The sequence below is a fragment of the Thunnus thynnus genome, chromosome 13 (genome assembly GCF_963924715.1).
Source record: "Thunnus thynnus chromosome 13, fThuThy2.1, whole genome shotgun sequence".
NCBI lineage: Eukaryota > Metazoa > Chordata > Actinopteri > Scombriformes > Scombridae > Thunnus > Thunnus thynnus.
Window position 1 is genome coordinate 29,753,643 of NC_089529.1, and position 23,396 is coordinate 29,777,038.

Here is a 23,396-nt window from a genome sequence, read left to right on the forward strand (position 1 = left end):
ACTGTGCTCTCTGTCTCGTTACACCCCCCCAATTAATTAGTTGAAGATTATGTACGATTTTAGTCGACCAAGATTTTCTTTGGTTGACTGCAGCTCTACTTTTAATGTCTTATTTTGTCCGACCAACAGTTCAAAACCCCAAAAATATTCAGTTTACTCTCGTTTATGATAAAGAAAAACATTAAATCATCACATCTGAGAAGAAAAAAACTAAATTTTGTCATATTTTCTTTAAAAATGTACTAAAATGATTATTCAAGTCTATTCTAATTCTAATGATTATTCAATTAACTGTTAATGGACTTAATTAGTCGCTGCAGGTTCACATTTCACTGAAACTGTTTCCTTGATTCCTCGTCTGTCACATCGTTCCTGACGTATGACGAATGAGAAGCTCCGACAGTCACAGAAGAAGAGTAAAAACACACTTTTTATCGTCTTTAAATGAACTCAGATTGAATTTAAACTGGATTTAAAGTGAATCTGATGCAGCTCAGCCGAACCTGTTTCATCGAGAGGAGTCTGAAAGAAAAGAGCTCAAAACTCCACTGATGACTTTTAACTGGAAACACTGAGGCTGAGAGGACAGGAAGTGATGTCAGCAGAGCGGTAGGGCGTGTGTGTGTGTGTGTGTGTGTCGTACCCTCCACGTGAGACCACCAGTTTGACTTTGACTCTGTAGGACACCAGGATCCCCAGAACCTCCTTGTTGGTGACGTCCTTCACACTGAAACACACAACAGAGCGCCGAGGTCACGTGACTCTGACAACACACCTGTACGTGCTGCGTGTGTGTGCGTGTGTGTGTGTGTGTGTTACATGGTGGAGGAGGCCAGGTTGGTGTCTTCATGTTTGAGCTTCCCGTCCAGAGCGAGTCCTCTCTTCTCTCTGTTCTTGTCGAGCGTCGGGGTCAGAGTGTACACCTTACAGAAGGTGGAGCTGGACGACACCTGGTCACTACGGAGACGACACAGCTGTCAATCACACCGCTAAACCCCGCCCACACAGACTCACCTCAGAGCGGTTAGATCAGATCCTCTATCTCTGGTTTACACATGTATACATCTACTTTACCAGTTTAAACTCGTTAGATCCAGTTTAAACCAGTTCAGTTCTGGTGTAAATGAGTTTTAAAGAAGTTCAAACCAGTTTAAAACCAGTTTAATCCAGATTATTTGTGGTTTAAAGCAATTTGTCTCTTGCTTGAACATTTTAAACCATTTTCTATCTCATTTAAACCACTTTAAAAGTAATTTAAACCAGTTTAAACTACGTTAAAACAGCTCAGTGTTAAACCAGTTTAAAACCAAACTAAGTTTAAACCAACTTTAATCCAGTTTATCTCTGGTTTTATGTCATTTAAACAGATTTAAAATGTGTTTATTTATTGTTTATACTTGTTTAAATCTTAATAAAACCAGTTTAAAACCACTTTAATCCAGTTTATCTCTGGTTTTATGTCATTTCAACAGATTTAAAATGTGTTTATTTATTGTTTATACTTGTTTAAATCCTAATAAAACCAGTTTAATCCAGATTATCTCCTGGTTAAGAAATGTATCCCTTTATTCAACAGGTTTTAAACCAGTTTCTATCTTATTTAAACCAGTTTAAACAAGTTTAAACTTACATTCAGATTATCTCTGGTTTAATGTGATTAATCTGTCTAATCTACAGCACATTAAAACTAAATTTTAAACCAAAATAAACAAGTTTAGAGAAATAAACTAGAAATAAACCATTTTTTAAGTCTTAAATATCATTTGATTGATACTTTTTCTAACTTCAGTAACTCTGAGCGGATTCTTACTGGGAACACAAGAAGATGAAACTGGGACTTACTCTGCCTCCAGCTGGGCCACTGGACATTTATACTGGGCAGTACTGAACAGGCAGATATCTGCATACTGACGCACTGCAGAGAGACAAACACTTAGTGAACATTAATCACTTTACACCAGTAAATCCTTATTTTAAACTCTCTAACGAGAGATTCATGAATAATAAACAGACACATTTAACTCAGTCAGATTCAACTCTGTCCAAATATTCACTTTCCCCTCTATTAGCTTCATTACGACTGTTGTTGTTTTGGTTTCTGATGTTACAGACGTACCGGAGATCTTGACTCTCTTGACGGTCTTGGTCGAGTTGTTGGTGACGTGAACGTTGACGCTGATGGGCTCTCCGTGGTAATATAACTACACACAATGCATCATGGGAAAAAAAACAAGATACTCATTAGTGTTATCTGCAGTAAAAGTACATAAGTATTATGAGCTTGATGTAGTTAAAGTATTGCAGTAAAAGTACATAAGTATTATGAGCTTGATGTAGTTAAAGTATTGCAGTAAAAGTACATAAGTATTATGAGCTTGATGTAGTTAAAGTATTGCAGTAAAAGTAGTGGTTTGGTCCCTCTGACTGATATATTATTATATATGACATCATTAGATTATTAATAGTGAAGCATCAGTGTTAGAGCAGCATGTTACTGTTGTAGCTGCTGGAGGTGGAGCTAGTTTACACTACTTTATATACAGTTAGCTAGTTTAGTCCAGTGGTTCCCAACCTAGGGGTCGGGCCCCTCCAAAGGGTCAGCAGATAAATCTGAGGGGTCGTGAGATGATTAATGGGAGAGGAAAGAATATGTATATATATATATATATATATATATATATATGTGTGTACATGTGTACCTCCTTGTCCAGGGAGGCCTCCAGGTGCAGGGATCTGTCAGACATCAGGAAGCTGCGGGTCGTCTCCACCATCGGTTGAGGACCAGGCTTCTCTGGAGCGTACTGAACCTTCCTGATCACCAGACGCACCGAGTTTCTGCACACACACACACACACACACACACAGGAAATGAGTCCACTTTCTCCTTAAACAATCACTTCATTCATGTCAACAATCCAGAGTTTCCTGCTGAGCTTTATTTTGAAGGTGCAGCAGCAGCAGTAAGAACTTTTAAGTACTGAAGTTCCTGCTTGTGTGACACGTTTCTGTTTCTGCAAACTGCAGCTGCAACGATTAATTAAAACAGTCAATCAATATTAAATTAACAGCCAACTCTTTTGATAATCAATTCTAGCAAAAATGTGAGAACTGCTGCTTTTATTTGTCTTTAACATCATTATAAACTGAAGATCTTTTGGTTTTGAACTGTCGGTCAGAAAAAAAAACATTTGTTGACGTCACTTTGAGCTCCAGGAAACTGTGATAATAAATACACAGAGGAAAACACCGGCTGATTAATGGATAACGAGAATAAAGTTGCTGCTCTGCTGAAAGCTGATTGGTCGATCATTGACACATTTACAGTCTTTTTAGCATCAAATTCCCTCTTTGTGTTTCCCTGTTGAGCTGCAGGTGGAAGTAAAGTAACAAAAAGACTGTAACGTTGACAGAAATCTACTTGATTTGAAGCTTCAGATCAACTTTTAAATACATTGTGAGGTCATTATGAAGAGATCTTCTAATAATCAGTATGAACAGGAGGAATCATATGTTGGTTTAAGACTAAATTAAAATAATAAACTTCTCCTTTCAGACTGCAGGTGTTTGGAGGTTTTTCCAGGTTTTTTCCAGCTTCGGGACATAACGGAGTCACGATCTCTTTAACAGTCGCTGCTCTCTGCAGCCGACCGGAATGATCTTCCTCTTTCTTTCTTCTTCTTCCTCTTTCTTTCTTCTTTCATCTTTAAAACAACCTGTTCATGCTTTTCATTAGTGTGAATCTGCAGTTAGAAGATGAATTGTTTCTCTCGGTACTGATGAAACTGATCTGATGAAACAGGGTCATTTCTCATTTTCTTGCATCCGGTTTCTTGTTCAGCTGCTGATGGTGAGAGATGGTGAGAGAGACGCCTGCATGTCTATCTCTAATGTCTTTATTATAAGTGTTATTATGAGCTTTCTCTCTTATTCATACAGTTTCTGAATGTTTATGTAAAATGACATCTCTGGCTCTGGTCACACAAACAATAAACCTTCATTTATTATGAGCTCAGTCTCAGTTTGTTCTCCGCTCTACACATAGTGAACAGTGAATGATTGTGAGCTGCTGATATTTCACATTCAGACACGTTTGGTGTCCTCAGACCGGAGCCGCTGGATAAATCAGGATCAGACGTCACATCTGCGTTATCTCGTTATCCGTCTAAAGAGCTGATCGTTATCTCGTTATCTCGTTAAGCCGAGTCAGCGATCCTCACTGTTAGAAGGAAGCAGCAGGTTCACTTTCAGTTCAGGACTGATGAGACGCTGCTGACGGTCAGCGACAGGAAGTCAAAACCACAAATTCTCCTTTTTTTTTACATTTCATTTCTACATCGACGTCTTCGTTTAGTTCATGTGTCACAACGTTAAACCTCAAACATCCGAAAATCACTTTACTGACGACTGAGCATTCATTTCATCATCGGTTCGTTATTTTGTTTCCATTAATCGATTAGTTGAGCAGCCGCCAGTCAAACCAGTCAAACCAGTCAAACCACTCAAACCAAACAGCTGCAAACTCAAACTAATGAAGATCATTGAAGTTTAAGGTTGTTTTTAAAGAGATTTGATGGTTTCATTGCTGCTTTTCTTTCTTATTTTTGACAGGAAGTAAAACAATCGTTATGTTTCAGACTGTTGGTTCGACATCACAGCAGGTCTGAGGAGCTGTGAACGTCGTTGTTTGATGTTTTTATGATCAAAATAATCATCAGTTTCAGCCTTGATTTACACAAAAGGTTACATCCTGGTTATAAACATCTGTTGTAAACGGCGTCTGACTCCAGGATTCCACCGGGCGCCGCGTTCCGGCTCTGACGCGGTTTTGCTCCGTCCGCTGCACGGCGCCCTGTTCCACCGGGAGCGTGTCAGAAGCGGAGCGTCTTCACTGCGGGGAAGCCTTCCGCCGTTTAAAGTCAGTTGCACTCCTACTACAGTAATTACAGCAGCCTAGCCAAAGCTGATAAAGTGCCTTAAGGCTACCGTAATTATTGCAGTAGCAGGGCAACTAAACTGCCCAACTTTGTGCTTCTATGGTAAAGTAGCTACATAGTTAAATTGTTTCTTTATTCATCTGTTTTAACTGTGTTTATTGTTGATATACGACCAGGAGTCTAGACAGGGTGTTTTATTTTGAAAAATGTCCCAAAACTCAACATGACGTCCTTAAATGTCCACAAAGATCTTCAGTTTACTGTCATAGAAACTAAACGTTTTAGATCCAGAAACTTCCTCCGTTAGTCCCTGTGAACCAGGTCCCTGCAGGTCTCAACTCACCTCTTGTGAATCTTCTCTTCTATCGACTTGGCGCAGAAAGCTCTGATCTCGAAGTCGACGCCGCAGGCCTGCAGAGAGACGAGAGAAGAAGAGAAGAAGAAGAAGAAGAAGAAGAAGAAGAAGAAGAAGAAGAAGAAGAAGAAGAAGAAGAAGAAGAAGAAGAAGAAGCATCTGTGTTGTTTTATATTCTAATGTGAGTCACAAACAGATCAGATCTAATTTACTGAGTCTCTAAATAAACTTTTATCCACTTAAACTGATTTATCTCAAATGTTTGTGGTCTGACCGACATTAACTGAAAAGTTCTCCAGAGAATCTTATTAAATGTCTTTAAATGTTCTTGTATATCATTTTATTTATATGTTTCTTTATTGCTGTTATCATATTTATTTTATATGTTAAAGATTATAAACACACAGAAACTTTCACAAATGTTAGAAGATTAAATTCTGAACTTTTCATCATTATTTATATTTAACTAATTTAATCATGTTTAGACTGTTTGATGTTTCTTAAATGTTTAGATTTACTCGATATAGAAAATCAAAGTGACAGGATGCAGCAAATACAAGAAAATACTGAATCATTTGATAGTGATTACATGTGAACTGTGTGTGTGTGTGTGTGTGTGTGTGTGTGTGTGTGTGTGTGTGTGTGTGTGTTACCTTCCCAGTGTCCTCTGGTCCGGGCTGTAAAGTGACTGAACACGGGAGGTTCTGAGGAATCTGATTCAGGAGGAAAAACAACAACAACAACAACAACAACAGTCAGAGTTTATTCATCCATCAGGCTGAACTTCAACTGACTCTTATTCAAAAATCTTCGACTTCTCTCTAGAAATATTATAACAATTATTTTTTTCAACAAGTCATTATCGTCTGAATCGTTAATTTCAACAACTCTGAGCTTCAAACCGGCTCCGACACAAACCAGACGGTGACATCACACGTCGCTACGTCTTTATATACAGACTATGAATGATAAAGCCACCAGTAAAACCAGTAAAACCAAACAGCTGAAATCTGTAACTTTCTGCAAACTCAAACTAAAACTAATGAAGATAATTGAGAATTATTGTTCGTGAAGATGTTTAAAGGTCGTTCTTAAAGCAAAAATGCCAAAGATTTGATGGTTTCAGGTTCTTACATGTGAAGATTTGCTGCTATTGTTTCTTATTTTTGACAATCGTTACGTTTCGGACCGTTGGTTAAACATCACAGCAGGATCTGAGAAGCTGTGAACGTCGTTGTTTGATGTTTTTATGATCAAAATAATCATCAGTTTCAGCCTTGATTTACACAAAAGGTGCATCAAACATCTGTCGTACTAGTCTCCTTACAGGAAGTATTGATCTGACTGAACGGCAGCAGATTATAAACCGCTGTCTTCTTTCAACAGATAATAATAATAATAAACTTATAAATCGAGTCTTCAGTAGCCTGTTATTGATGGATGAAGGTGAACTTGAGGGATGTTTGGTTCCTCAGATTACAGAGATTAAGTCCTGATGACGCAGATTAATAAAGGTCTCAGCGACGCCTCAGGAGGTCTACTAAGACTCTTCATCCCTCAGCTGAGAGACTGAAAACACCCGACACCCACCTGCAGCACCAGGTCACCCGGTTACATATTAAATATTTAAAGTCTCGTCATTTCCCTGTTCAAACAAATATTTCCAGGAACTTTTCAGCCGCAGAACTTTGCATTCAGGAGGAACAGGTGGGTGTCGTTTGTCATGTGACTTTAACACAGACGAGGAAACAACAACAACAACAACAACAACGCAGAGTCACATGAGGTTGTTTGTGTTTACTGCTGAGCGACTGTGTTCTGACTGTCGAGGTTATTTATCAACGTTTCCGACCAAAAAAGTTCCAGGAACTAAGAAGAACCGCAAAGACACTCAAATTAGACCGACGATGATTCAAACATCAACACAGAAGCTTTTTTTTTTGACCAAAAACTTCCAGGAACTATTGAACCAGAGGAACTGAACTCAGGAACTATTTACTACTAAAGGTCCCGTTTGTACGTTCCTGTTTGCAGTGAGTTAAAAAAAAACAAACCTCCACATTTGTCGACTTTATCTGTCACCAGAGTCGATCATCTGCTGAGTGTTTCCTGGTTATTTATCAGCCTTTTCAACCAAAAAAGTTCCAGGAACTATAAAACTAAACTGAGGAACTATATGTTTATGTCTGTCCACTGAAGAGCCACAAAAACACTCAAATTAGACCGATGATGATGGATTAAAAATCAACACAGAAACTCTTTTTTTGACCAAAAAGTTCCAGGAACTATTGAACCAGAGGAACTAAACTCAGGAACTATTTATTATTAAAGGTAGTAGTAGTTTCCTGTTTGCAGCGGGTTAAAAAAAAAAAAGACTTAATATGTCGCCAGAGTCGATCATCTGCTGAGTTCGAAGCTTATTTATCAGCCACAAAAAGTTCCAGAAATGATGAAACTAAAAGGAAGTAAAGTCACAAACTGAAAAGTGTCTTTTGTGTGTTTCTGAAGAAGCGTGTCGATCAGACTGATGATGGATTAAAAGCCACAGCAGCGTTTAAAACATTAAAACACACAGAAGACTCTTTTAAACCAAAACGTTCCAGGAACTATTGAACCAGAGGAACTGAACTCAAACAAAAGCCTCCTTTGAACATTTACTGTTTGCATCTGAACCTTCAGATCATGCAAATGAAAGTAGAACATAAAGTTTTCTCCCCGTCGTTGAAAGAAGCTTCAGATAAACTTTTTTAAATATATTTCCAGCGTTACTGTTGAAGGTTCGTGTGTCGGTGACTCACAGTGAAGTAGAAGGGATGTGCATGCTGGCCCAGTTTCTTCAGCAGCCTCTCCTGCAGCCGGCTGTTGGGTTTCCGCTCCTCGGGCACCGGAGGGAAGGCCTGAAGAGAGACAAGATCAACACACTGACGCTGGTTTCATCTGGTCTGACTCAGACCTCAGTCTGGGTCCACATATTTATGGGTGAATATTTATTTTTTTTTTCCCTTCACATGGAGACGAAATGTTCTTAAAAAGCATCAACAGGAACATAAACTGAGCTGCTGTGACACTAAATGACCAGATGATGGCGCCTGCACCTTTAAACCTGATTAAAAACAATTAAAAACACCAACGATGAGACGCTGCAGCGTAACTATAAATATCTACTGATCTTATTTAAATAATTAATAATAATTAATGAAACTAACTCAACAGTGTCTTTATTTACTGCTCACAGCTCAGGTTTACCTGGAAGGTGGAGATGTACAGATCCTTCCTGAAAGACAAACCCAGCACGTCCAGGTCCTCACGGCCATATCGAAACGCACAGGTGAGGGTGACGAAGACTGCAGGGAGGAAGAGGAAGAGGAGGAGGAACAGGTGAGTAGACTGAGTGAATGTTACCTGTGTTTTATACATTTAAAGAAGAAGAATCGAGTTTTTATTGTGTTTTTTTTTTTTTAAGGATCAGTGTGAAGGATTTACAGGTCCTCTCTAGAGTGTTTGGTTTGTCCGTTCTAGGCCACCGTAGCAACATGGCGGCCTCCGTAGATATAAAGGCTCATTCTAAGGTAACGAAAACACAACGATTCTTATTTTCAGATGATTATAAACTAATTAAAATAAACTTATGAACGTTCTGCTGGACGCCACTAAATTCTACAAACTGCACCTTTAAGTGTAGCTGGTGGAAAACGTTTGGTCTGAAGATTCCTGCACATTGTCTTTATTTTATTAACGTCTTTACTAAAGTGAATATAAGTGATCGACGTTTTCAAACCTGCTGCACGTAGAAAAAGTGAGATTTGAAGGAAAAGTCTGGTGATGTTCTGTAATTTTATTATTGTCAATAAATCCCAAAAAAAACACCAACGATGAACTGATCTTTCTTCTGCTGAGTTTAACTTTGCCTTTAAGTTTTAATATTTTAATATAACATAACATTACTCAACGCTCCGGCTTCCTGTCGGGTCATGTGCTCAGATCCTGGTAGTAAAATTTAAATTTCTACTTTTTACTCATAGAATTATGATTTTTATATTAAACTTTTTCTTGTACAATAATGACTCAGTTGTAAAGTTACAAAAATAACAAAATCATATTAAACAATTACTTCTTCAAAGTCAGTCAGATATTTTATACTTTTCTCATCTAATGGTGGTTAAAACCACAGTAATAAACTGTAAATTACACTGTAAATTACTCTATTTTCAGGTGATTATAAACTAATTAAAACATACTTATGAATATATTATTCTATTTCTGCCAAGTCTGATCTGCTAGATGCCACTAAATTCTACAAACTGCTCCTTTAAATGTTTCTTCACCTCATTTAAAACGCTGACTCAACTCTGTGTTTAAGAAGGTGCTGCGCTAATAACATTTCCTTTCTTGGAACTGAATTTAAGTTTAACTGAACAGGAAAAGTTGAGAGAGATGAAGAACAGCTGATAAACTGGTAGAAGAAGAATCGTTTCTAAAATATTTAAAAGCTTTAAATCTGTTTGTTACAGACTTGTTTGAACATCAGAACTGTGTTTGTGTTGAGTGTAATTCAAAGAGTTTTACAGATGACTGACAGATAAAACTTGATAAAACAGACAAATAAAATAGATAAGAGGGAATAAAACATTATAAACCATAAATAGATTGACTAAAGCTTTAAAACAGCTGAGCGTCGGGTCTCGGAGGACCTGACGGGTCGTGTTGAGAGTTCAGGAGGAAGTTGTTTTACCTTTCCTGTCCTTCAGATACTCGGGGTCGACCAGGATCACTCCATCTGTCAGCAGGAAGGAAGGAAGGAAGGAAGGAAAACAAACCGCAGCGTCACCACAGTTCGTTCACTCGCTGAAGGTTTTAAAACTCTGCAGGTGGATTTCACCTGCTCGGGAACTTTTATTTACACGTTATGTCACATTTTAGTTAAACTTTACACTAAAACCACCACATGACTGCAGTTTTCATGTTTTATGCAACATGTAAAAAATGTTACAACAGCTGAAGATTTTATTTTGAAAGTTCATAAAAAAGTTTGTTTAAGTTTGATGATATTTTACTTTCAGTCCTGCAGTTCTTTAACCTTTCCAGGACTTTCATAAGTTTAAGAAACTCAAAAAAGCTGATAAAATATTAAAATACAAACCTCCAGATGTGCTGACTCACCTACTGGATCCACGTGGTCCAGATGATCCACAAAGTCTCTCTTTCCCAGATAAACTGTCACCTGCACAGAACGACCGCAGCGTTAGAAACACACCTGATGCTACGTTAATATTCATCATCGTCATCATCGTCATGCTGCAAGTCAGCAGTAAATTACATCTCTGACGGTCACATGACCTCCTCTCATATCAGTCAAAGTGTTTATTCTGCTGCTCTGACGACGCCGACTGCAACCCGACGCTCGTCTCTCGTTCAGATAAACGTCAGACTCACTTTCACGTAAAAGCTTCGAGCCGACCGACCTCACGCGAGAACGTTTTCCTGTTTTTAACCTAAAACTTTTCTCTGTGAGATTTGTCTGAACTCGTAGTAAATCTCTGGTTTCAGCCTGATGAACGTCACCTGCTCATGAGGAGTTTCTTTCAAAATAAAGTTCCCAAAGAGTGTAAAGGGTTTCTGCAGGTTTCATCGAGTTACATTTTAAACTTTTTAAAACAATTTTAATATCACATAAAATGCAATTTAATACATATTTCACAGTAAAAGTATGAAAGATATCAATAAAAACCATTAGTGATGATGCCGAGTGTCATGTGAAATAATTTATTTTAATGTATTTCACATTTTTGTCATTACGTCCTCACAATATATAATATTCAATCCCAATAATATAACTAATAAATCATAAGCTGGAAAGAGAAAGACTGGATAGATTAATTAACCAATTAAAAAACACATTTTATAACAAACATTAAGGTTTTAGACCTTTATGAAGGACATTTAAGACTTTTATATACCTTTTTTTTTAATATAATGATATTTTAAGACTTTTGTTACAGACTGACTCACCTTACAGTTGGGGCTCGACTTCTTGAAAACTCTGAGAGGTTTGGAAAGAGGAAGAGGAGGAAGAGAGAAGAGCAAAGAGGAAGAAAAACAAGACACTTGTGTGAGTTGGAATAATTAGAATAAAACACTGTGACAACGTTTCAAACATAAAGACTGAAAACCTTTTTTCTTCTTTTTAACAGAATATTTATTGATAATAACTTGAGGAAACGTCTGAGTTTCAAACGAGGCCACGTTGATTTCACCACGGCAGGAAGCTGACAGCAGGGGAAGTGGTTTAAGAGAAAAACTGGTTCTATATGACCCGAGTTATTATAGGACGTCACCGCAGAGCTTTAATGAGGGCAGCTGGAGGCTTCAGTCCATCCTGTTGTTCTCAAACACACACACACACACACACACACACACACACACACACACACACACACACACACACACACACACACACACACACACACACACACACACACACACACACACACCCATCCACTCTGAGGTTGGTTTTATTTATTTGGTTAAAAACTGCTCAGAAAAACAGTGAATTTACAACATGTATATGAGCTGCATTAACCTGGAAAGACTGGTGAGTGAAGCATATTTTACCAGTATCTGACTGGTTGGTTGGTGGCTGCTGGTAATTTTCAGATGTTCCACTTTGAGTTTCACCTTTTCAGCTTTTGAATTTCACGAGAAATGCAAGAAAAAAAAAACTAAACTGCATCATAAAGCGGAACAACAACTAATAATAACGAGCAGAAAAGCTTCATCACTCAATGAAAATAAAAAAATATGCATATAAAATATATCCTGCAACTGTGAAAACAATGATGAGACGATATTTTATTCTTATATTTGTATCAGGCAGCGTTGCATTATGGGTTGTTTTTAGCCGTAAAGTTGCTAAGCTAGCAAGTTTCTTCACATCTGTTTATGCTGCATTCAGGTTAGCGTGTCAGACTGCTGTAGAGCTGCAACTAACAATTAAAGCAAAACAACAACTAATAACAACGAGCAGAAAAGCTTCTAAACTAAACTAACGTCGATCATTTCAATCATGTTCAAGTCGTCCTGCAACTGTGAAAAAACAACGATGAGACGATATTTTATTATTATATTTATATCTGTGTCAGGCAGTGTTGCATTCTGGGTTGTTTTTAGCCTTAATGATGCAAATCAATAAGTGGCAACACTTTATTTCACAGGTTCCCTAATTTTGTACTAATTTTTTGAGTAATTTACAGGTATTTTACAGCGTATTTTTCATACAAATTATAAGAAAAAGCTGGAAAAAGTAGCGAGTTGCTTTAGTTGGTAGATGTTGACAAAAACTGACAGAAATGCTTCATTTTCAGTGTAGTTTTGTTGACAAACGTAACGTCAGCATATTAGTTTTCTTTGTAATGTGTTTGTGCAGTTTACAGGAAATGAGCTTGTTATAGAATTCTTAAGAAACAACCTAATATGCTAATATGAAGACTGACATAAAACTACACACTGAAGTATTTTATGTCAGTTAAAGAAAAGTTGTTTCTTATAGCGAGTTTCTTCATGTCGGTCTGCTGTCGAGCTGCAACTAACTAATTACTTCCATTATCAATCAATCTGCTCGTTATTTTCTCCGTTAATCGATTAGTTGTTTGGTCTTTAAAAATGTCAGAAACTCTTCAGTTTACTGTCAGAGGATTAAAACCAGAAAATATTCACATTTAAGACGCTTGAATCAAAAAATCGACTCAAAACGATGAATTGATTATTAAAATAGTTGCAGTTTAATTTGTTTGTCGATCGATTAATCGACTAATCGCTGGAGCTCTGGTCATGTGACATCATAACACTTTATCCAGACTTCGGCTGATGTGAGGCGTCGGATACATCTGCGCTTTCAGAGAAGCCGAAGTCTCCGAGTCGCCATGACGACCTGGAAGTCGAACACGTCTTGTGTGTAAATTCACGTCTTTATTGGAGAAACACGGCGAGAACTGAACCGTCTGTCAAACAGCAGAAGAAGAATCACTGTGGGATTTACGCTCTGCTTTAATGGGAGGATGAGGATGCTCTTCTTCTTCTTCTTCTTCTTCTTCTTCTTCTTCCTGGATTGGAGCGTCCAAAGTGTTTTTCCCAAAAAAAAACAAAGCAGCTGTTGGAAAAGAGGAGTCGTCTTATAAATACTTTGGGTCACATCACTCACAGTAGCCGCACGACCGGCGGGACCATCATGCACATGTGAACAGTCACTTCCTCCGACTACTGACGCTGCAACACACAAACAGGAAGTAACAACTCCAGCAGCGTTGCCTCCTCCTCACAGCTTTTTAAGTCGAAGCAGTTAAAAAAAAAAAAAAAAAAAAAGGCCGTTCAAGGAAGAAGTCAAACATGTGAGCTGATCAGGGGCAGAGCTGGAGCCGTAAAGTGTTTACAGCAGGGCAGCAGCTCCTGCTGACGGCTGCTTCCTGTCACAGACGCTCAACGTTTCCACACCGGCGTTATATTTAGATCACTTCAAAAAAAAAAGAAAGCGCCAATTAAAACTGATTTACAGGTTTTTTGTCGTGGCGCCATTTTGGTGTTTTGTTCATCGCTGTGGTGTTTATAAGCTGCAGAAACGACTCCTCCCAAAAAAAAAAAAAAAAAAAAATTTACAAAAATAAAAGACTTCATGATGAGCAGCAGGAAACACGGCGACTCATCTGTAGACAAGCTGGTTGTTTAATACTCACATCTGTGTCATTATTGATCATTTCCTTCATCGTTTACTTTATCAAAACACAAGAAAACAGTGAGAAACGTCCGTCACCGTTTCCAAGGTGACGTCTCGTTTTGTCAGAGCTTCAGTCTAAAAGCACAAAGATATTCAAGTTATAAATATATAAATATTAAGAGAAGCTGGATGCAGATCATATTTGGTGTTTTTGTTTGAGTTGCAGAATAATTTTCTTTATTTCATTTAATTTTACTCTCAATTTCCAGTTCAGTCATGTGCATTTTTATTTATTTTATCCAAAATCTTCTTGTGTTTTTGTTTAAATGCGACACTTTACAGCCACTGCTGAGTGTTAATATTTAACATAATGATTATGGAGCAGATTTATTCTGATATTTACAGAAACTACTTTATATTTAAAAGATTAAAGATTCCTGCTGTCAGTAACTGGAGCTCATTCAGCCGTTAAAGAGTCAACAGGTTGTAAAATATTATTATTTTAACTTATTTTGTCTGTTTGCTGCTATTTTTTCATGATCAGCAGTTTCCATCCAAACCAGCGTCAGTCTGATCGCTTCCTTAAATACAGAGAACGCAGAAGTTTAATGTCACGTTTTAAAAGGTCACAACATCTTTTAATCACGATACTGAAGTGACTTTATTACGGGAAACTCATCAGAAATACTTTGTTTTTTAACATATTTATGTTATAAAACAAATATCAGCCAACATATATATATATTTTTTAATTCTCAAATATCAATATTGCCCTAAAAAACAGCAACATCAGTAGAAACAGGATGAAACTCTGACATTTCACAGTAAAAACCTTTTAAATAACACATATGATGCAATTTAATGCTTTTTTTCAGTCATATCTGTCACAAAATGACCTAAAATGATTTATTAATTATTTAAAGTCCATGAATTTATTGATTTTTACATCATAATGTCGTCCCAGCTTTAGATAACAATAATTATTGAGTAATATCATGAATCAATAAACATGACCTGAACCTCGAGACGCAGTAGAAAACGGATGAATTAACAAATAATAATTGATTGTTTTGAACTCTTAACTGGTTTATTGTGAGTGGATGACCTTCATTAGTTGTTCAACCAGCTTCCTGCAGCAGAATCCACAGTCAGACTGGTCGAACTGGTAGTTTATAGACGTAAGACGTCTCCCAACAGCCACAAACTCAGATGTATTAAACACCTACCACACCTAAACTACACTATGTTTTTTAAAGACCTGCAGATTCCCTGAAGAAGGTGATCGTTGGTTCCAACATTCATCAATCAAACAATCATTTTCATTAATCTGATTAATCGCTCGGTCTGTAAACTGGTCACATTCTCCTAAAGCCAGAGGTGAAACAGTTCAAAACCTAAAAGGATTCAAGTTTAAAGTGATATAAAAACAGAAAAACCAGCACTAAGGAACATTTTCACTGATGCAAATCAATATGTGGCGACATTTTATACTAATTTCCTGGAAATTTTTGAGTAATTTGCAGGTATTTTACAGCGTATTTTTGATACAAACTATAAGAAAAAACTGTAAAAAGTAGCAAGTTGCTTTAGTTGGTAGGAACCTTCTCATCATTGGTTCGTATGTTGATGTTCTTTCAAAATGTCTTAATAAAGTTTAACTGACAGAAAACACTTCTTTCAGTGTGTGACAAACATAACTAACATATTAGGCCTTTTATTTCTTTGTAAGGGTTATGTAATTTGGTTGTACAGTATAATAATAATAATAATAATAATAATAATGATCTGCCAGCTGTTTTCCTGATTAATCGCTCGGTCTGTAAAATGGTCACATTCTCCTAAAACCCGACGTGACGTCTTCAAATATTTTATTTTGTCCAACAAACAGTTAAAAACCCAAAAGGATTCAAGTTTAAAATGATATAAAAACAGAAAAACCAGCAAAATCACACTTGAGAACATTTTCACTGAAAAATTGGTCATTTCCAGTTTTGGTACAAATCAATATGTGGCAACATTTAATTTTTGAGTAATTTGCAGGTATTTTACGGCGTATTTTTGGTACAAATTATAAGAAAAAACTGTAAGTAAGTAGCAATTTGCTTTAGTTGGTAGATGTTGACAATTCTTTAACTGACAGAAAAGCATTTTCAGTGTAGTTTTGAGTAACAAACATAACGTCAGCATATTAGTTTTCTTTGTAATGTGTTTGTGCAGTTTACAGGAAATGAGCTTGTTATAGAATTCTTAAGAAACAACCTAATATGCTAATATGAAGTTTGACATAAAACTACACACTGAAGTATTTCATGTCAGTTAAAGAAAAAAAAAACGGAACCAACTTCACACTTTGTGTACTGAACTGCAGCACCTTCTGTGTAAAAAGGAAACCAGTAGAAGATTAGAGGAGGTGTAAAGTCAAGTGTTACCCACAGTGTCAGAGAGTTTAAAAGAGTTTGAAGTGAGCGGATGAGTCAGGATGTGAAGCGATGGGACCGATCCAAACACAGTACGCAGAAATGTGCCGCTCTGTTTAATGTCTGACTCCTGGCGTGAGCATCAGATGTTTATCTCTGCACAAACAGCGGCGGCGGCGGCCCGACGGCCTCCTTTAGATCCACTTCCCCTCCTCCGTGAGTGTGATGTGAGGTCGGACCAGGCTGTCGTGGGAAGAAAAAAGCTCCACAAGAAAAACAGCCAGCCGCATGTGAAAAAACGCCGCATTGACGACGCTCCGCTGGCTGCTTCCATAAAAACTTTCCAGCCGGATAAACGCCTGCGAGCGGCGAGCGGCGAGCGGCGGATGATCCACCTGCAACAGGACGGTCTGCAGGGACGAAGAGCTCACATAAACAACGTGAGGAAAGTCCCGTCCCCCCCCCCCGTGACTGCAGACTGCGTCACCTGCACCTGAACTGATGCTGAGACTTCGTGTCTGGACAAGAACCAGTAACCGATGGTAACGATCCAATGTTATGACACGTTGTTTTTCTGCAGATTAATCCTTCATTTATTCATTCTTTAATTAATTATAATAGTTTAATGGAGAGATTTATCCTCTATTAATGGTATAAAAGTGATCTGATGGTTGGAAATACAGGAAAATATCAACTTTAGAGTGTTTTTAAAGCTGTTTGTCATCATTGATGCATTAAACGATGTAAATGAATCTAAAGCTGAAACAAATAGTCCATTAAATGATTAATATGATATTTGATTGTTTGTTTTAATCATCTTTTAAGCTTGAGTTTGGTTGTTTTGGTTCAAAATGTGAATATTTGCTGTCAACAGAGTTCACTCTGATAAAGACTCTTTAACTTCTGCACTGGTGAAGCGTTAATTCTCCTTTTTTATGAACATCGATCGTCTCTCCGACAACAGGAGCGTCTGACGAACTGCTGCAACATCTGGAACCATCGAGTATCATTTTCTACAGAAAAAAATACCAAAATCCTCTGATTTCAGCTTCTTAAACGTGAACATTTTCTGGTTTCTTTCGTCGCTCTGACAGTAAACTGAAGATCTTTGAGTTGTGGATGAAACGAGACGTCGTCTTCAGCTTTGGGAAACATTTTATAGACAAACTGACCAATCGATTGATCGAGAACATAATCATCAGTTGCAGCAACAAACACAATAAATATAAATTAGACTTATAATCAGACCATTTTAAACTCTATAAAACAACATGTCTGGGGACACGATGGATCCGATATGAAGTATAAACTATAATATATATAAACTTCCTGTTTAACTGGTCTACAGTAGAGATGTGACAGCAGGGCGCTCTGACTGGTGACTGAAGCAAATCCAGCAGCTTCTTACATATTTTACCAGCATTTAACTGGTGGCTGATTGAATGCATCCTGTGTGACAGTTTATCTATATATATATAATATATATATGATATCATCAACCACTTCCAGTTCTGTCGTTTCCAGAGGACACTGAACACATCTTCACCTTCATCAGCAGTTTGATTTTGTTTATAATAAATAAGAATAAGCAGTGAAGCACTTCCTGTTCCAGCTCTGACCATGACTTTCTATATGAACATTAAGTGTTAGCAGCAGAAATCAATCAATCAATCAATCAGTTTTATCAGGGAACATGTGAACTTGAAGAGACACTGAGCTGCGTTTAAAGTCAACAAGCTGCTTTTATTGAGTTTTAACTGGTTTTGATACTTCAGTGAATAAAGTTCTCACATCTAATGATGTTAACACTGTTTACTGTTGATATTTTTACCCATGAACACTTGGTTCTGTCACGGGTCAGAGAGCAGGAGACGTCGGGTCAGTTTTCATCAGTTATTGATTAACGAGCAGCTCGACTCAGAAACAGAGACTCTGCTTCCTTCACGCTCTTCGCCGGACTGGTTCCTCATCGTGTTTCCTCTGCAGCGGTTCACATGTGTCGACTCGCCGCCCACAAAACTATTGGTGACATCTCTGCAGATCAGCTTCACCGTCGCTCAAACGGTTAAAATAATCCTCCAGTCATCAGCTGCTCAACAGGAACATAATCTGGCTTTTATTTTGGCGGTTTTGTCCTGTAAGTCAGCCGGCTGTGAATCTACAGAAACCATCAGTTATATTAAAATAAAGTAAATACTGTGGAAGCAGGAACTCAATCAGTCTGATGGTTTTCATCTGATATTCTGAACTGGGTTTAATGGTTAAACTGGTCATGTAATGATTTGAGGGAAACGTCTAATCGAGAGTTTATTATAAATGTTTCTACGAGCTGCAACGATCAACAGAGAAATGAATCACCAACTATTTTAATAACTGATCAATCGTCTGACGTCATTTTTTTAAGTTAAAAATGTCAAAATTCTCTAATTACAGCGTCTGAAACGTGAAGATTTAACAGTAAACTGAACCAAACGCAGTTGAAGATATTGTTGATTTTCTTTAACATGAATATAAGATACAAGTTAGACGTCAGATGTAATTATGTCAAAGTTTCCTCTTAAACTGTCATTAATATTAATTTTAAACGTTTTTAAAGCTTTGATTTGTTTATTTTCTGTCATGTTTGTGATGTTTATATGTATTACTTCTGTCTTTTTGTTATTTTCATGTCTTGTGAAACATCTTTCAGTATAAAACGTGATGTATAAATAAAGTTTTATATTTTATCAGTAACATAATTGCAGCTTTTACTCTGAAAGTCAGTCTTCTGTCTTCTTTTTTAAGGTTTTCTTGCATTTAAAGACGTGTTTGTATCAAACTATCGTCGTCACAATAAACCTCCTGAAACACTTTTAGTGCTAAAACAGTGAAATGACTTCACACCATGAACAGATCACCTCAAAACCTCTTTAACCTTTAATAAATCAGTCTGTCTGTTAGTTTCCAGCTGATGTTAATAAAGTTAATAACTGCTGATGAAGGCAGGAGAAAACCACTATAACCACAGTGATGTTAGTAAAACCAGTAAAGCGTTTCCAGCAGATACTGTGAAACCTTCTGGCTGCCTCTGATCCTCCGTCTCCATGGATACGGAGGTTTTTCCCAACATGTCGCGCTGCAACTGCTGATTAATCGATACATAAATGTGAAAACTGTGATTCACGGTGATCAAGAAGTTGAAGATATTCAGTTAATTATCACAGACGACGAAGATAAAGCAGCTGATCAATCAGCTGATCGATCAGCTGATCACTGAGCGTTGTTGTTGTTCTGCAGTGAACGCCGGTTACTGTTCCTGTGTTTGTTTTGGTTTTCCCTCCTTGTCATGTGACGCGTCGCGTTCTCTCGACCAATCACGGGCCGGCATGGCAGCGTTTCCAGGAACACCTGAAAGTACCTGGAACGTCCTGAGCGGTACCCAAATTTATTTCCAGGAACCGGGAGAGCAGAGAGCCGACCCTGTCACATGACCGCTGTTTGTTCAACTCTTTCATCACTTTCTAAGCTTTCATGTCGTTTGTTTGTTTACATGTTTATTCATTTCCAGTCGTGTTTGTTTCCATGTGAACGACATAAATCTGACGTTGACGCTGTCAGTTCTGGTTTGGACTCGTCTCTGACTGCTGTTTGCTGCTCAACAGGAAGTGAGAACTGGTGTTCTCCATCAGAGGAGAACAGCGAGTCTGGACACGAGCTGGAAGCTGCCAGAGAGCTTCATCAATTAATCAATTAGTCCAATAACGACGTCATCAAACGTCTTGAACTCAAATATATTCAGTTTACTGTCACATTAAAGAAGCTGCAATCAGAGAATTTGCACATTTTTCTCTTAAAGAAGATTATTGAAATCGTTGGGAACTGATTGATTGATCGGATCTGATTGGAGCTGCAACAATCACTCCGTTAATTAATCTGACAGACAGCTTCTTCTTCTGGTGTCTTTAGTCTTTCTGACAGTAAACTGAATATTTTTGGACTTTATTTTGGTCAACTAATAATAAAATAACCGACAGATGAATCAATAATGAAACTGATCGTTAGTGGCGTCATTAGATGATTCTTTGTCTCCATTAATTGATCTGTTATTAATATAAAAACATTCATTATAATCAGCTTTAAGTTCAAGTGTGTGAACAGTGAGACGTGATGCGTTACGACAAACAGGAAGTGTCAGCGTCCAGCGATCGATACGCCGATGATCACACACATCATCTGATATCATCAGCTGATCGCTCGCCGCCGCCGCCGCTGCTGCAGCCTATAGAAGCCACATATCAGCTGTTTTCTTCCACAGTCGTCACCGCTCCGCTCGTATGACGTTTGTCTTTTCCTCCTGCTCGTCCCCCCCCCCCTCCTCCTCCCCCCAGTTTCCCACCTGTTTCCTAACAGGAAGTAACTGGGAGTCGAGTGTGGAAAGAGAGAGAGAGAGAGAGAGAGAGAGAGAGAGAGAGAGAGAGAGAGAGAGAGAGAGAGAGAGAGAGAGAGAGAGACGCAGGAAAGTTTAAAGTGGACGGAGCTCCGACTCTTGAATCACAGCGATCGTGTTACGGATGATGTTACAGGATCGTTATTAATGTAAAGTTAAAGCAGCCAATCATCGACCACATAAAGAGGAAACGCGTTCAGGTATTTACATGAATTCAAAGCAGCTGAAGAAGTGCATGAAACCAGTAAACAAAGGAGGCGTTTGTGCACCTATAAGCCTCCTCTTTTTTTTTTTTGTCTCCACAACAAACAAGCAGGAAGTGGATGTAAACACTGTCAGATTAAAAGCTGGAGGAGTCAGCACTTTAACCTCACAGTCATCGTTTTATTAAAACTCTGACGTGTGTCAGATTATAACAACAACAACAACAACGTCAGGAGCTGGAAGTGTTTGTGTTTAGTCTGAAAACAGGGTCTCTAATACTGATCAGGATCTGCAGATTAAGACAAAAAAAAAAAAAACACGGAGAGGAAAAGCCGATATCGACCCGGTTAGCAGCCGGAGTAAACACACACGCTTTAAGAAACCTGGAAATCTATCTGTCACATGTTCATTTATCCACTGTGAGATGTTCCTAATATATATACATACATTATATATATATATATATATATATATATATATATATATATATATATATATATATATATATATATATACACATATATATATATATATATATATATATATACATATATATATATATATATATATACACACAGTAAACGACCAGTATAACCGTCGTTATCATCTAGTGTGAATTTACTCATTTATCTGCTTTTTTAAATATTAATTTAACTGTTAACAAGCAGCAGATGCAAAGTTTTTGCTCTCCAGAAATCAATTTAAGCTGTTTTATCTGGAAAAAAATCATTAATTTCCAAAATATGAGCTGCATTTAAAGTCATTTCCTGACAACTGTTTTTTATATTTAACTGTATTTGATGTTATTTCTTAAACAAAACTGCAATAAACTGCACAGATCGCTGCCAGCTCGTTTAATTTGATATTTTAGCGCTAATAGAAGGTTTTCAGGCAACGTTATTATCGTGATTGTACCGTTTATCGCGATATTTTTGAGTGTTTTTTTGTTGTTTTTTTTTTTTTACCGATAATCGTTGCGTGTAAACGTGAAACCGGCACATCCCGAGAGTCAACACGCATCTTTCATCTGTCACAAACAAACCGAGTCAGAGGCGTTTCCACTGTTTACCTGCTGTTAAAAACAAATAACATACATCCAGAGCAAAGTCCCCTCAGATAATATTTCAACTAAAACAGACCTTCAGACTCCTCTAAATACATTTACAGCTGATTAGCATGAGCCTGCAGTTCCCCACATACCCGAAATCAAGCCTGTACTGGGAGCAGGCTAACACCAGTAAGCGGGGAGATGCACCAAACTCCATTGTAAAATACCTTAATTTTAAACTTTCCTTGTGTTGTAAACAATATAAAACACAGCTATGCACATTTTATGAATCTTTCCAGTCTTCCTTTACAATCGGCATCGATATCATCCAACCAAGCAGGACTTTAACTCGATAAAACCTCCCGTTTAGCTGAAGACTTCTCCGGGTCGATGCCGCCCACTACGGCCGTATTTTTGCTGGAAAAGCACCGTGGGGATTCCTGCCCACAACGCTATAACGTATTTTATATTAACATAAAAACAGCTGCATGTGTGTTGTGTATGCTGTGCTAAATATGCGCTGCTAATACTCTGTAAAATGTTTAGTTTTTAGTGAAATCGGTGCGTTAAGCGAAGGGACGAGATTTGACTGATTTGTGAGCGGAGGCTGGAGCAGCGTCCCGTCGGTTAGCTAACCCCACCCTGCCGTGCTAACTCTGCCTCCTCCGGACGAGGGCATCGTCTTTTTAAAAAAAAAAAAAAAAAAAAAAGCACAAACATCGGGGAAACATTCAACGCTATCTGTGTCGGGTTTTCCTCACAAGGCAGCTAAATGCTCCCTGCACAGGCTGAGAAAGCCTCCTTCCCCCCCCCACCTCTCTCTCTCTCCCCGCTCCCCTCTCTCCCCGCCGCCCGGGCCAGCAGCGGCTCGGCTCGGCTAGCAAAGTGCGTGAGAGCGGATGCTAACTAGCTGCTAGCTGCTCCGGGGCTGGTCGTCCTACCTGGTGCCCGCCTTGTCCCCCATCTCCTCGGCAGGCGGACGACAGGAAGATCCCGACAAAATGAGCCCGGACTCGGTGGTGTCTCGACTTCGGAAAATGTGTTTCTTCAAGCAGCTCCGTTCATCCGTCCATCCACATCGGCTCAACGCTAACTAGTTAGTATGCTAATTTAATTTAGCGCCGCCTCGGCTCCTCTGGCTTCCGCAAAGGCAGGATCTGTTGTTTGTGTGTGTGCGTGTGTGTGTGTGCGTGTGTATATGTGTGTGTATATATGTGTGTGTGTATGTGTGTGTGTGCGCAGCGGCTGCAGATCACGTTGCGCAACGCAGAGTCTCCAGCAGCAACATGACAACACGAAACATTA

General features: G+C 38.3%; 1 protein-coding gene across 4 annotated transcripts in view; it reads right to left on the reverse strand.

Moving 5' to 3' along the window:
- LOC137196127 (arrestin red cell) overlaps positions 1 to 23,314 on the reverse strand; it is a 32,198-nt gene extending 8,884 nt beyond the window's left edge. For 2 of the 4 annotated variants that reach the window (XM_067608945.1, XM_067608944.1), the window contains exons 1-13: positions 23,033 to 23,314; positions 11,299 to 11,329; positions 10,450 to 10,510; positions 10,022 to 10,066; positions 8,536 to 8,633; positions 8,088 to 8,186; positions 5,943 to 6,002; positions 5,278 to 5,345; positions 2,700 to 2,835; positions 2,117 to 2,201; positions 1,843 to 1,915; positions 820 to 957; positions 644 to 727 (exon numbers count right to left, since the gene is read on the reverse strand). In XM_067608945.1, the coding sequence (XP_067465046.1) occupies positions 644 to 727; positions 820 to 957; positions 1,843 to 1,915; positions 2,117 to 2,201; positions 2,700 to 2,835; positions 5,278 to 5,345; positions 5,943 to 6,002; positions 8,088 to 8,186; positions 8,536 to 8,633; positions 10,022 to 10,066; positions 10,450 to 10,510; positions 11,299 to 11,329; positions 23,033 to 23,055 (1,001 nt within the window). In that variant the 5' untranslated portion in view covers positions 23,056 to 23,314. The remainder of the gene's footprint in view (positions 1 to 643; positions 728 to 819; positions 958 to 1,842; positions 1,916 to 2,116; positions 2,202 to 2,699; positions 2,836 to 5,277; positions 5,346 to 5,942; positions 6,003 to 8,087; positions 8,187 to 8,535; positions 8,634 to 10,021; positions 10,067 to 10,449; positions 10,511 to 11,298; positions 11,330 to 23,032) is intronic. The other 2 variants (XM_067608947.1, XM_067608946.1) reach the window with 1 other exon arrangement.
- Between the last annotated feature and the right edge of the window lie 82 nt (positions 23,315 to 23,396).